General features: G+C 51.4%; 7 protein-coding genes across 8 annotated transcripts; 4 read left to right on the forward strand and 3 right to left on the reverse strand.

Annotated features, from left to right (window-relative positions):
- Nucleotides 1–1,827: 1,827 nt before the first annotated feature.
- Nucleotides 1,828–3,879, forward strand: PPTG_16254 (hypothetical protein; the record flags this gene model as incomplete). Its single annotated transcript, XM_008913886.1, has 1 exon — nt 1,828–3,879. One exon carries the CDS (start codon nt 1,828–1,830, stop codon nt 3,877–3,879), a length of 2,052 nt encoding a protein of 683 aa, XP_008912134.1.
- An 82-nt stretch (nt 3,880–3,961) lies between these two features.
- PPTG_16255 (hypothetical protein) lies at nt 3,962–4,446 on the forward strand. Its single transcript, XM_008913887.1, has one exon. The coding sequence runs from the start codon at nt 4,012–4,014 to the stop codon at nt 4,363–4,365; it is 354 nt and encodes a 117-aa protein (XP_008912135.1). The 5' UTR covers nt 3,962–4,011; the 3' UTR covers nt 4,366–4,446.
- An 11-nt stretch (nt 4,447–4,457) lies between these two features.
- On the reverse strand, nt 4,458–5,400 carry PPTG_16256 (hypothetical protein; the record flags this gene model as incomplete). The annotated part of the gene is made up of 5 exons (XM_008913888.1): nt 4,458–4,607; nt 4,677–4,813; nt 4,884–5,004; nt 5,070–5,126; nt 5,200–5,400. 5 exons carry the CDS (start codon nt 5,398–5,400, stop codon nt 4,458–4,460), a joined length of 666 nt encoding a protein of 221 aa, XP_008912136.1.
- Nucleotides 5,401–5,607: 207 nt separating this feature from the next.
- PPTG_16257 lies at nt 5,608–6,354 on the reverse strand. 2 transcript variants are annotated; one of them, XM_008913889.1, is made up of 4 exons: nt 6,236–6,354; nt 6,067–6,107; nt 5,857–5,984; nt 5,608–5,783 (listed from the first exon to the last, which is right to left on the reverse strand). In XM_008913889.1, the coding sequence occupies exons 1-4, from the start codon at nt 6,264–6,266 to the stop codon at nt 5,693–5,695; spliced, it is 291 nt and encodes a 96-aa protein (XP_008912137.1). In that variant the 5' UTR covers nt 6,267–6,354; the 3' UTR covers nt 5,608–5,692. The 2 variants fall into 2 exon arrangements, with proteins under 2 accessions (XP_008912137.1, XP_008912138.1); XM_008913890.1 differs by having other exon boundaries at nt 6,067–6,354.
- Nucleotides 6,355–6,405: 51 nt separating this feature from the next.
- Nucleotides 6,406–6,856, forward strand: PPTG_16258 (hypothetical protein; the record flags this gene model as incomplete). Its single annotated transcript, XM_008913891.1, has 2 exons — nt 6,406–6,654; nt 6,713–6,856. The coding sequence occupies 2 exons, from the start codon at nt 6,406–6,408 to the stop codon at nt 6,854–6,856; spliced, it is 393 nt and encodes a 130-aa protein (XP_008912139.1).
- Nucleotides 6,806–8,133, reverse strand: PPTG_16259 (AUR protein kinase). The gene has a single exon (XM_008913892.1). The coding sequence runs from the start codon at nt 8,088–8,090 to the stop codon at nt 6,933–6,935; it is 1,158 nt and encodes a 385-aa protein (XP_008912140.1). The 5' UTR covers nt 8,091–8,133; the 3' UTR covers nt 6,806–6,932.
- Nucleotides 8,134–8,171: 38 nt separating this feature from the next.
- On the forward strand, nt 8,172–10,362 carry PPTG_16260 (hypothetical protein). The gene is made up of 3 exons (XM_008913893.1): nt 8,172–8,638; nt 8,706–8,806; nt 8,872–10,362. The coding sequence occupies exons 1-3, from the start codon at nt 8,248–8,250 to the stop codon at nt 10,135–10,137; spliced, it is 1,758 nt and encodes a 585-aa protein (XP_008912141.1). The 5' UTR covers nt 8,172–8,247; the 3' UTR covers nt 10,138–10,362.
- The last annotated feature ends 566 nt before the right edge of the window (nt 10,363–10,928 follow it).

A 10,928-nucleotide genomic window follows, 5' to 3' on the forward strand; every position in this document is an offset into this window, starting at 1 on the left:
CAGGTGTGTTCGTGTGTTTTGGAACTTACACAAACGGATCAACCCGAAAGTTATTTGCTGTTGTATCTTTGAGTTACTGCGTGTGGATAGTTCATTTTGCCGTCGATCGGACACGTTTCATCTAGGTTAGAGAGCCTACCCAGAGGGTCGTTGAAACGACGCGAAAGTGCTTACACAAAAACCGAGTGAGGGCTCGTTTACAGCGATCATTGAGAGAATGCGCAGCAACGAATCGATCGGCTTAGACGCTCCCGAACATATCAGGATTCACGTTTCAAAAGGTACTGGATCAAGGATCCAAGGTGTATTTGAATGAATTCTAAATTTTTGACATCAGTCTCAATATCCTATCATTAGGAAAACATCCCATGATGGCAGATATAAATGACGCGCCCCACGTCGTGATCTTCCCCGTACAAGCGCATTTTCAAGCTGATTAATTAATTCGACGATGGATTTCTCCTAAGTCACAGTACTGGCCCTAATGTCAATAGAGGACCTTTGCGACCAGACAACATCTCTCTGGCATGACGAATGACGAAAAGCAAAACTGTAAACATCATTCGTAGTCGATAACGCCAAGTTCAACAAATTGAGCATGCACCTGTCGATTGGAGCGAACGTCTGAATCAACCCAATCGTAGAATGGCTCTCACTGTAAGATCGCATGCATAGTGACAAGGTCTAACGCACGATCGCAGGTAGAGAAGCATAGATCGACTCGCAGACCCCCAACAAGTGCACCAACTGCTTATCGGGATCGCTCGCTGGAAGGTGTCCGCAATAGCAATGCCGAAAACTTTCCACACATCCATCGAGCCAGTCGGGTTCGCGTCAAGTCCCAGGGTCGCGGGCTCCAGCTCTTACTTGCGCTTGAACAAGCACCATCGCTCCAAGTCCCGTTCCCAGTGTAGGCGTCCCAGCGCTGCAAAGATCTGGTCGAGCCTCCAGTTCTGCTAATTATTAAAAAAAAAAAAAACACGTCAATTCGTCACGGTCCGCCACCAAAACTGATAACGCTGCACGCTAACTGAGACCAGGACAAAGGCAAGCAAGTGTTTCTATGCAACTTCTGCAGCGGATCAGACCGATTTCGGTCATCTGACCCCGTACTCGTGGCGCCACGGCAGTCTCCGTCCAGTATAACTCACGCTGTAAGCTCCAGAACAATAGCTCGCGGGAATGACAGGCTCTTTGTCATCCGCATCAACGTTTCTTTCGTTCAAAAACGCCCATCATGTACTATACCAAAACCGCAATAGTCTTAGCGTCGTCCAGCTGCTTGTGTTGTTCCATGTTTGAGCTGCAGTCCCCGTCTCGTAAAGAGGAGGGCTGACCTCGCCTTGGTCCGGGTTCTGGAACCCAGTAGATTTTCGAAAGTCCCGCTTTTCTCGCTAGTCATTTCTAGCGAACCAGATAAGGGGCGGCACGTCACCACGAGCGTCGCCCCGCCCTCGAAACCTCCTTGAATTTCAAGTGAGCTTAGTCGGATTGTAGCAGCTTCAACGAAAACCCAGAAAAACCGTGAAAAAATCACCTTCCAGATATACTCGCAGTGCCAGGAGCGACACAACACGGCGGCAAAATGTCGTGCAGACGCCAAACAAACTAGAAAGAAATCACAGAACTTTAAGCACAGTCCACCCGTTTGCCACGCGGGCCAACCGATCGCCTGCTCGATCCCAAAGTTCCGGCACATTAATGAAGTTTCGCAGCGGCCCCAAAGTCACCTCGTAACTCCACACACACGCTGCGCTCACACCACGCGTTGACCGATTCAACAAGAGCGAGCCTTCACTTTGTCATACCCGTGTGAGCAAGGGCGTCATGACGTTTTCGTCGACACTCCAGCTCCGGATTTTCGGAGACCATTCATTAGATAAGAAGATGGCGAGTCCACGCGGGTTTGAGAGGGATGGAGACAACAACGCGGAGCTGCGGTGCTCCATCTCCAGCGACGGCAAGTGGCCGAGCTTGAAGCGAGAAGACGTGCTGCTGGAAGGCACCCAGAGCGGCGGGGGGTCGACTGGATACGCGGATTCGACGCTTCAAGGTGGAAATAACGCCATGAATGGTGCGTTGACGATACCTGTGAGCTGTGAAGGAAGCGCTTCTTCTTCTTCGCACTCGGATTGGCACGCCATCTCGTCGAATTCCTTCGATGAGACGTACTTGGAGAGCGACTACGGCAGTGGAGGCACAACGGGGATGTCCATGTCTTCGTCCAGTTCTTCTCTCAGTCACTTGAATGAACCCATGAACAAGCTCGCGTTGGAGAGTGAAGAACACGATATGCCAGTCATCTCGATGCCATATCCTGGTTCCAGCTGGTTCCTGGGTGGCAAGACGGAGAATGGCTTCTGTCTGCCTTCTCTCGGAGGCCTCACTCCTCGCTCACAAGCGTTGAGTGCCGTGACAACCGAGATCAGTGCCACATTTAGCGCCAGCTGCCCTCCAAGTGCTCACTCTAGCGGCGTGGATTACTCTGCCACTGGAAAACTCGCTGGTGATGCCGGATCTTGTCCCTCGAGTGCTCACTCTCCGGAGACTATGACTCCATGTCTGCCACATACACTGGAGCCTTCGGAATTGCTTTTTGAAGACATGAGTACGTGGTCTGGACCCCCCGCTGACACCTACGACAATCAACACTATCATCAGCAACAAGGCCAACCATTCTATAACGTAACATCGCACCCACCTGCACCCAACGGCTATCTCTACTTCGACTCGGCCACTCAGGCCACCAGTAGCGCCATGTCGACTCCTCTTCACGATTACACACCTTCGTATCAACACCATCCGCTGCCTTCAGCTGGACCTTCGCTGTATCGACTGATGCAGGGCCATGAATCGTTCCCCTCAGATTCCCACTGGAGCTCCAACCAAGCACACGGTCACTATTCCACGCCTTCAACCGCGAGCTCCACACCCACCGAGTCAGTAAAGAGTCAAAACCAGCACGCGGCTGAACAAGGGAACACTATTAAGCGCATACTGCGCTCTTCCACGCTCAACCAACGTCTGCCCTCAACAGGGAGCATGTTGCTCCCAGCAGCCATCCCCAAGCCTAATAACCCGATGACGATGAAGCCAATGCCGCTCCCATCCACGAATCCAGTGTCTCCCAACCAGTCTGCACGGATCCAGTTGCTAACAGCGTTAAATGACTGTTACTGGAAGAATGGGCGAAAGAATCTGCAGTGCTTCCCGTCGTGTCCCGAACACCACGACTTTTACTCCATGAAGATGAACAACCGCAAACATTCCAGTGTCGGTGTGTGTCGTGGTCCAGTGTATTGTCACGCCTTCACAGACGCGTCCGAGTTCCTGCCAGCAGCGTCGACGCAGCAGATGAAGCACGAACATGGAGGCGTGCCGTCTGGAGGCAATAATGCTCGAGAATTGTTCGTACTCGGTCGATTCGAGCGTGTGCCTCAGCAAGAAACCACCAATCTATTGGAGGAACTCAATGCGCCTCCGTCCTTCCCGAACGCCGCGGTATTCGAGCAGTTCCGGTTCACATGCTTCCAGGCGGTCGAGATGGAAGAGCGGCGTGTATTGTTACCAGAGTCGCCGGAGTCCAAGAAGGCCGACAAGCGCTTTATTCGAAGCACGTGGTTCTTCTTGCCTGATGTGTGGAAGGTGCAGCCGATGCTCAAGAAGAAGCGCAAGGCCACACGCTCGGCGCCGGCGCAGACGTTCCCGTTCTGCTTCCGCATCTTCATCTACACGCGCGACGTCAATGGCCCTGGCTATTCGTGCATCGCTGACGCAGCCTCAAGCTTCTTCGAGCTCTACTCGACGCGGACTGTTGACCGGGTCAAGCGCAAGTACTGGAGTGGCGAGAGCTCGTCCGACCAGCGCAAGCGTGTCTGAGTCTTATTCGTAGCCAGCGTTTTAACTGTTAACCGATCCATAGAAAAACTTAACTGAACGTTTAGTGATAAATAACGGATATAAAAACCAGTGTGATGTGAAGCGACGCATACTTCTCTTTAGACTTCAACAATGGGACCCCCGGACGCATCGAAGGTTGCTGGTGAAGATGGAGCTCCGGCCGAAGTGCAAGACGGCGTAGGGTCTGGTAAAGTACCGAAGATCACGATCTTGCGACTGGAATTGGGTACTGCCATGAAGGACGAGGCTGTGGCGCATTTGATCCAGATCTTGCAGGCAACTCCCAATGCTATCGAGAAGGATATCGCTACGGACATGAAGAAATACTTCGACCAAAAGTACGGACAGACGTGGCACTGTATCGTGGGCAAAGGATTCGGATGCTCCATCGCCTACGACACGCAGTACCTGCTCTTCTTTCGTGCCGACCAGCAATATGTACTGCTCTTCAAGTCCACAGAGTGACTTAGAGAAATAACCGATAGGATCATTACCGCCCTTTATTCAGCTTTTCAACACGAATCTTCAGCAATTTGACTGTCTTCAGTTGTCAGTTCTTACACAGTCCTGGCTACTTGAACCAACATCTTCAGAGAAGCCTTGGCAAACGTGGTTACGGGGTCTTGGCTGCCCTTGTTTGGGTCCAAAATGTCAGGTGTGTGCGCATCTACGAACTCCTGCTCCTCGTCACGTTGAACCTTAAACAACTGTGCACACGGAAACCCCATAATAGCTCAGTCACACTTTGTAATGGGATAGATACTTATGCTGCATACCTCCTTGAGCTCGACCATATCGGGTTTGCTGGCATAGATCTCGCGAATCTGGTCGTTGTAGTAATCGCTCACCGCCATCTTGACGCCCGTTACGTACGACGTGCTGATCGTGTCCCCCAATGGGCTTAGCCCGCAGCCTGCAGTGCAGTAGTTAACACTAATAATGCAACAACACATTCCCTTCCCCCTCTGCAATGGCAGACGCACCGACTACAAAACTGCAGAGCTCGACCGCTGGGATCACTAGACTCGGACGAAACCTCAGGTCTTTCGCTCGTACAGAGTCTTCAATACGCTGCACCGCATCCTTCTCGCTGTCGCGCAGCTCCTACAAAGAAGATTCATCGTTATGTACGTATCCTAGTACTCCTGGCACCTGATTTTTTTTCCCACCTTGAGCTTCTCGAAATGTGCAGCAGAGTAAGTCTTGACTACGTGGAAGTCCGCTACCTGTTTTCACGCATACAGAAAATAAAATAAAAATATATGTCACTGTTGCTAGTGTCTTAGTAGTGATGCGTACCTTGGCATCGAGCATTTTGGCACTGGCGATCTGCAAGGCGTGTCCGCCGCGCAGCATCTCGCTGACTTCCGCGTCCTGGGCCTGCGGATGCACAGGGACATCACCGCACCCTTTCTCCAGCCAGTTTGGACGAACATAGGCGGTGGACGCTCGGCGAAGTCCGCCCACACGGCGGACAAGCACTTGGCTCTGCTTCAGCATTTTTTTGTCAAGGTGTTTGTGAATGTACTAAGTACGAAACATCATTATGGCGGAATTGTTTCCTGCCTTTTTAAGGAAGGTATAGCAAACGCCACGCTATATCAAATTGCAGTGGTCCGCCACGCAGCCGGCTCCATTCATAACTAATGCTATGCAGTATTACTGCAGCATTGTTTGATAATGCTTGTGCTTTTTCCAGAACGACGAAAAAAAACAAAACAAATTCATCCTTCGGAATCCCCTTGGACCTCAGCTCGCTGCAGAGCCAAAATCGAGTAAATTACTATGCGCATTAATGAACTAGTGGCTTCAGCGGAGCTGCACGTGTCTGATCATCGATTACTTGCTCTCGAATGTTCTCAGGGACTCCTCCGATCACGGAACTACACAGCAGAAACAAACAACGTTAGTGTCAGCACCTCAATTGCATCGCTAATCTAACACAGCGGCTCGTACATGTTGTCGCCACGCACGATGTAAAGCCCAAGCTCCACCGCCTCCACCGGTTCCCTGAGCGAGAAGACGCGCTCGAAACTATCGTCTAGGATCACGTTCACGCACTGGTCGAAGCCCTTAAGCACGCCCTGCACCAGCCCGGCCATACGTGCGCAAAACACAGTTAGTAGCTGAACATTGAAACGTGGTATTAAAGCGAAGCAGCCGTACAATGATGTTCCTGCCGTCGTTGGTGATGACCGAAATGGTTTCTTTAAACAGCATGCAGCAACAGTTAGATAGCAAAACCAGCACCAGCGAAAGCAGCGCGATACCCTCTCCATAAATCACTAACTAGGGTCTGCATCCGCCCTCTACAGCGCTCACAGTCGTCACTTACGGTTCATCATCTCCTGCAGATACGCCGCCATCTTGCTCCAGCACTCTCGGTAATGTACGCCACACCAGTAACGGTGGCAATCATTCCAGTACGATACACTTCATCACACTATTTCATGTTGCCATCTCAACTTACCCAGCACTCTATTGCGATCATCACCACTATCGACCATGGGTGGCCAGACGTCGCGTATGGTGCGTGAGATCGTGGAGGACTCGGCGTACATCATCCGCCAGACCAATCGTACCACTTACGAGCGCAGCCGCGCTACCAATGCAGAAGTCCAGACCAAGCTGACGGAGCTGCGTCGACTCAACAAGGAAATGCTGCAGTCCGCCGAGAGTGACGCACAACGTTCCGAAGTATTTGAGTCGTTCCAGAACACGGTGGGGCAGCAGAAGAAGGCGCTTGATGAGCAGGTAATTAGCTGCCAGCATTACAAGTCATGCTTTGTGTACCAACGCTGCTACTGTTTAGGTCGAGGGGTTTGCCAAGCAGTTCGAACTGCCCAAGAGCTACCAGAAGATCGCAGACGCGCATCGCGAGGAGATGCAGCAGGCTAAAGTGAAGGCAGAGCAAGCCGCTGAAGCTCTTAAACATCCAGAGCAGAAGCAGTCGTGACGAGATTAAAAGAAGCGCTGTATGACACAGACACAATGTGCAAGGAATAGACTACACTCACTACTGTATCTGTACACTACGACTCGCAGTGCTGCAAGATCCACGGGTGCTCCAGTACGCGTTCCAGTGGTATCCGTTGCTGCGGGTCGTGACGCAGGATCTTCACCAGCAGATCTTGAGCCTCGGACGACACGTAGCTCGGAAACTTAAGATCCACGTGCGCAATGCGGCGGTACGTCTCCTTGGTGTTCTCGGTCTCGAATGGAGGCGCACCGGTTAGAAACTCATACATAAGGATACCGAGTGTCCACACGTCCACATTCTCGTCGTGTGGCTTGTTCTCGATCATCTCAGGCGGCAGGTAGTCCAGTGTACCGCACAGCGTCGTACGTCTAGAAGACGGAGCGTGTACTGACCACCCGAAGTCAGCGATCTTGAGCTCGCCATTGAAGCCAACGAGCAGGTTCTCAGGCTTGATATCTCGATGGATCACGTGCTTGCTGTGCATGTAGATAAGAGCACGTGCCATCTCCTGAATGTACAGAGCCGACTGTCTCTCCGAGAAGCGACCGGCACGCATCAGCTTCTTGTACAGCTCTCCCTGTGGCGCATACTCGATGATCAGATACACCCGTTTGCTGTCGTAGAAGTAGCCATACAGTCTCAGTATGGACTTGTGGCGCAGGTGGGACTGGATCTCGATCTCTCGACGCAATTGGTGCTCCATACTGGACTTCATGAGCTGCTGCTTGTTCAGCACTTTGAGGGCCACCACGTACTTGGACTGTTTCTCTCTTGCAAGATACACATTGCCGAACTTGCCCTTTCCCAATGGTTTGCCGATCTCAAAGTCACTGAGTTTCCATGTCTTCTTACCGGACGACGTCTCGTCAGTCTTTGTCTCCGTCTTGGCAGAAGCTGCTGAGGTCTGGGAGCTAGCGGAGCCTAACCGGTTGGCGGCTGAAGAACTGGTAGTCGACTTGTACAGACCGGTACCTGTGCCATGAAGATACGACGGCGCGTCGCCGTGAGGCCGTCGAGATGCGGCGGTTCTGTCTCCTCCAGCTTTGCGAGGGTATTTGGAGCCGTCCGTCTGGTTGTGCGGCCGCTTCATGGCGCCAGAGGCTGTGGTGGTGCCCCCGGGTTTCAGCTGCCGAGAAGAGAGCGGTGCGCGCTGCGAGTAGCTGGAGGTGGTTGCCACCCGGTTCTCCTTGTCCGCGTCAAACCGTCGCATCAGTTAGTCGGCTTTCCTCGGTGTTACAGTATTTCAAATGACGTAGATTCAAAAATGCACGTACAAGCTTAAGTTCGCACTGTAGTTTACGGTTCGTAAATTACGAAGTTAAGAATAGGTTCGCAGTACTTTAATGCGAACTTAACGACATACCAGAATGGCACTGCGAAGCGCTCAGGGCTGCATGCATGCAGACAATGACCCACTGGTGGAAGATCTGCTGACGCTCAAGCTGCGAGTGCGTGAGTCTACCCACTTGGTGTCCAACTATGCGCGAGCCATCACCTCCGTGCGCGCTTACCCTGAACCATTACGCAGCGTCGCAGAGGCCAAGAAGCTACGACATATTGGCAACTACATGGCCAACCAGATCCACGGTATTTTAAGAAAGAGAGGTCTACTAGAGGCAGATGACCGCGCGGCGTCGAGTGCACCACCCCCACCTTCAGCTCCTGTAGCGCGCGTACAGGCCGAGATATCGACGAGGAACACTTCAGCCGGGACACCAGACCGCTCTGCGAGAGACTACGCACCTGCTTACCGCAAGCGTACGTACTGTTGGGTTGCTTCATTCTGGACAGTGAGCTATACTGAATGTATTATACTATACTACAGAGCCGTGGTTCGTGCTGCTGGTGCTGCAAGAAGCTCAAGCGGTGGATGAGGACGCCGCGATGTCCAGTGACGCGCTGCTACAGCGGATGCTGGATACTGGGGTAGGATAAGATTGAGTTCTGTTGGTGCATTCGTGTGTGAGGATGATTAATACTTGTTGGTGTAGTATGAAGGCAACAGTGCTAAGTTACGGACGTGTTTGGCGTCGCTGAGCGGTACGCACGAGGTGGTCAAGAGGTCCAACTTGGGTTTCTATTATCTTACAGACAAGGGTCAACGAAGCGCAGAATTGTGTCCAGGATCACTTACTGGGACTGCAACTACTACTACTACAGACTCAGGTACTACTCCAGCTGGATCAAGTACTACTGCTTCAGGCAGCGTAAGGAAGAAACGGACTGGAGTAGTGAGGCAACGGCCATCAAGTCCTAGCTGGACGTACGCTGAATTGGAAGATTCAGACGAAGATATATTGACTGAGTTAAATGCTTGTCGAGTTCCAGAACCCGAGCCTGAAGTCGCGGCCAGGAAACACACTGTACCTGAAGATTTGATCCGCAAGACGGACACGTGGGAGCTAGTGTTACTACTCGATCATCGTGAAATCATCGAGCGTCGAAATCCACGGATTTTGGAGAGAAAACTACTGGAACGGAATGTCAACTGCGAAGTGCGCGTGCTTGGTGTGGGCGACGTTCAGTGGATAGCGCGTAGGACGCGCATCGTTGGAGAGACGCAGGAATTCGTACTGAACGTCATCGTGGAGCGGAAGGAAGTACATGATTTGTCGGGCAGTATCATCGACCGTCGCTTCTTCGAACAGAAGACGCGTCTGGCTACTGTGCGTGAGAACTGCGGTGACGTGCACGTTATTTATCTAATCGAGGGATCGCTGACGCAGATAACCACAGTGCGTACAAGCGGCCTTCACACGGCGATGGGTCGTACTCAGATGCAGGACAATTTCTTCGTTCAGCAGTGCCAGAATGCCGACGAAACTGTGACGTTCCTTGCTCGTGTGTACGCCCGGCTACTGGCGAAATTTCCGTCCAATCCGCGAGTAGCGAAGCCAGAGACTTCGCGTTTGTTTCCTCCAAATAGATTCGACAAGGACGAGTTCGCAAAGATTTTTTGTAAACCACTCCAGACTTTCGCCCCCTTCAACTCGCAGTTTCGGAAAAAGAACCAGTTTACCGTGCGCGAGATTTATCAGCGGATGCTCTTGCAAGCTCCTGGACTGAGTGCTGCTAAGACCGTGGGTCTGACAGCCAAGTACAAAACATTTCACGATCTGGAGAGTGCATTACGGAAACGAGGTCGAGACGGGGAAGTGGAGGACGTTCGATGTGGGAAATCTCAGCGTCGGCTTGGTGTCAAAGCAAGCGAGTCCTTAACCAAACTACTGACAGCTCGTGAATACACGGAGGACTGAGTCAAGTCTACCTTGAAGGTCTGCTTACTTGATATGTTCATGGTTTTTTGGGGGCATGAATTGGAAAGAAATAATTGACTGGGTAGGGGCGAATGCTCCTCAGCTCCTTGGTACATTTGACGCTCTCTTTACCATCTTGTGGTCTTAAGACTGATTTTTATTTATAGGTAAACTTAACTCAGTTTCTAATACAAACTATAATTCACCTATAATGAAGCTATGTAGATATGCAATGATCGGCTCCTAGAGCCCCTGGTACCATGTACCAGGTATTACAAGAGTGACTGGTCACTCTTCATGTAACTTGGGTACACTTGGGGTATGTACCCCGTTACATCTACTCTGTAGAGTACAGAGTAGACGACTATGTTGTGATGCCCGGTTCGGCGCGATATGCTGTACTTGCCTGACAGGAGGTGAATATGTAGACAATACCTTTTTAATTTTAGAAAATACATTCAGTCATCAAGATGATATACATTATCTAAATAATGGCAGATTCAATACTCTACGCATCACTACTGTCAATATCCACCCTACTAATCTCGCCAACTGAACTCCTTGCACTAATTGAGGGTGTCCTTGTGCTGTAGTCGCGATCATCACTTTTGTCGAAATGTCCTTCATTGGCCCCTCGTCGAGAAGTAGGAGAGCGGAGGCGCATTGCCTTGAGCCCTGGAGGAATGTTTGCACAACCTCGCCAAAGATCGTGCCATATCTGGCTACAAGTGGCTGAGTTCGTCGCCCCGTTCGAATTGTGTTGCCGCACCTTTTGACAAAGATATACCTCC

The sequence above is a fragment of the Phytophthora parasitica genome, assembly GCF_000247585.1.
Source record: "Phytophthora parasitica INRA-310 unplaced genomic scaffold supercont2.56, whole genome shotgun sequence".
NCBI lineage: Eukaryota > Oomycota > Peronosporomycetes > Peronosporales > Peronosporaceae > Phytophthora > Phytophthora nicotianae.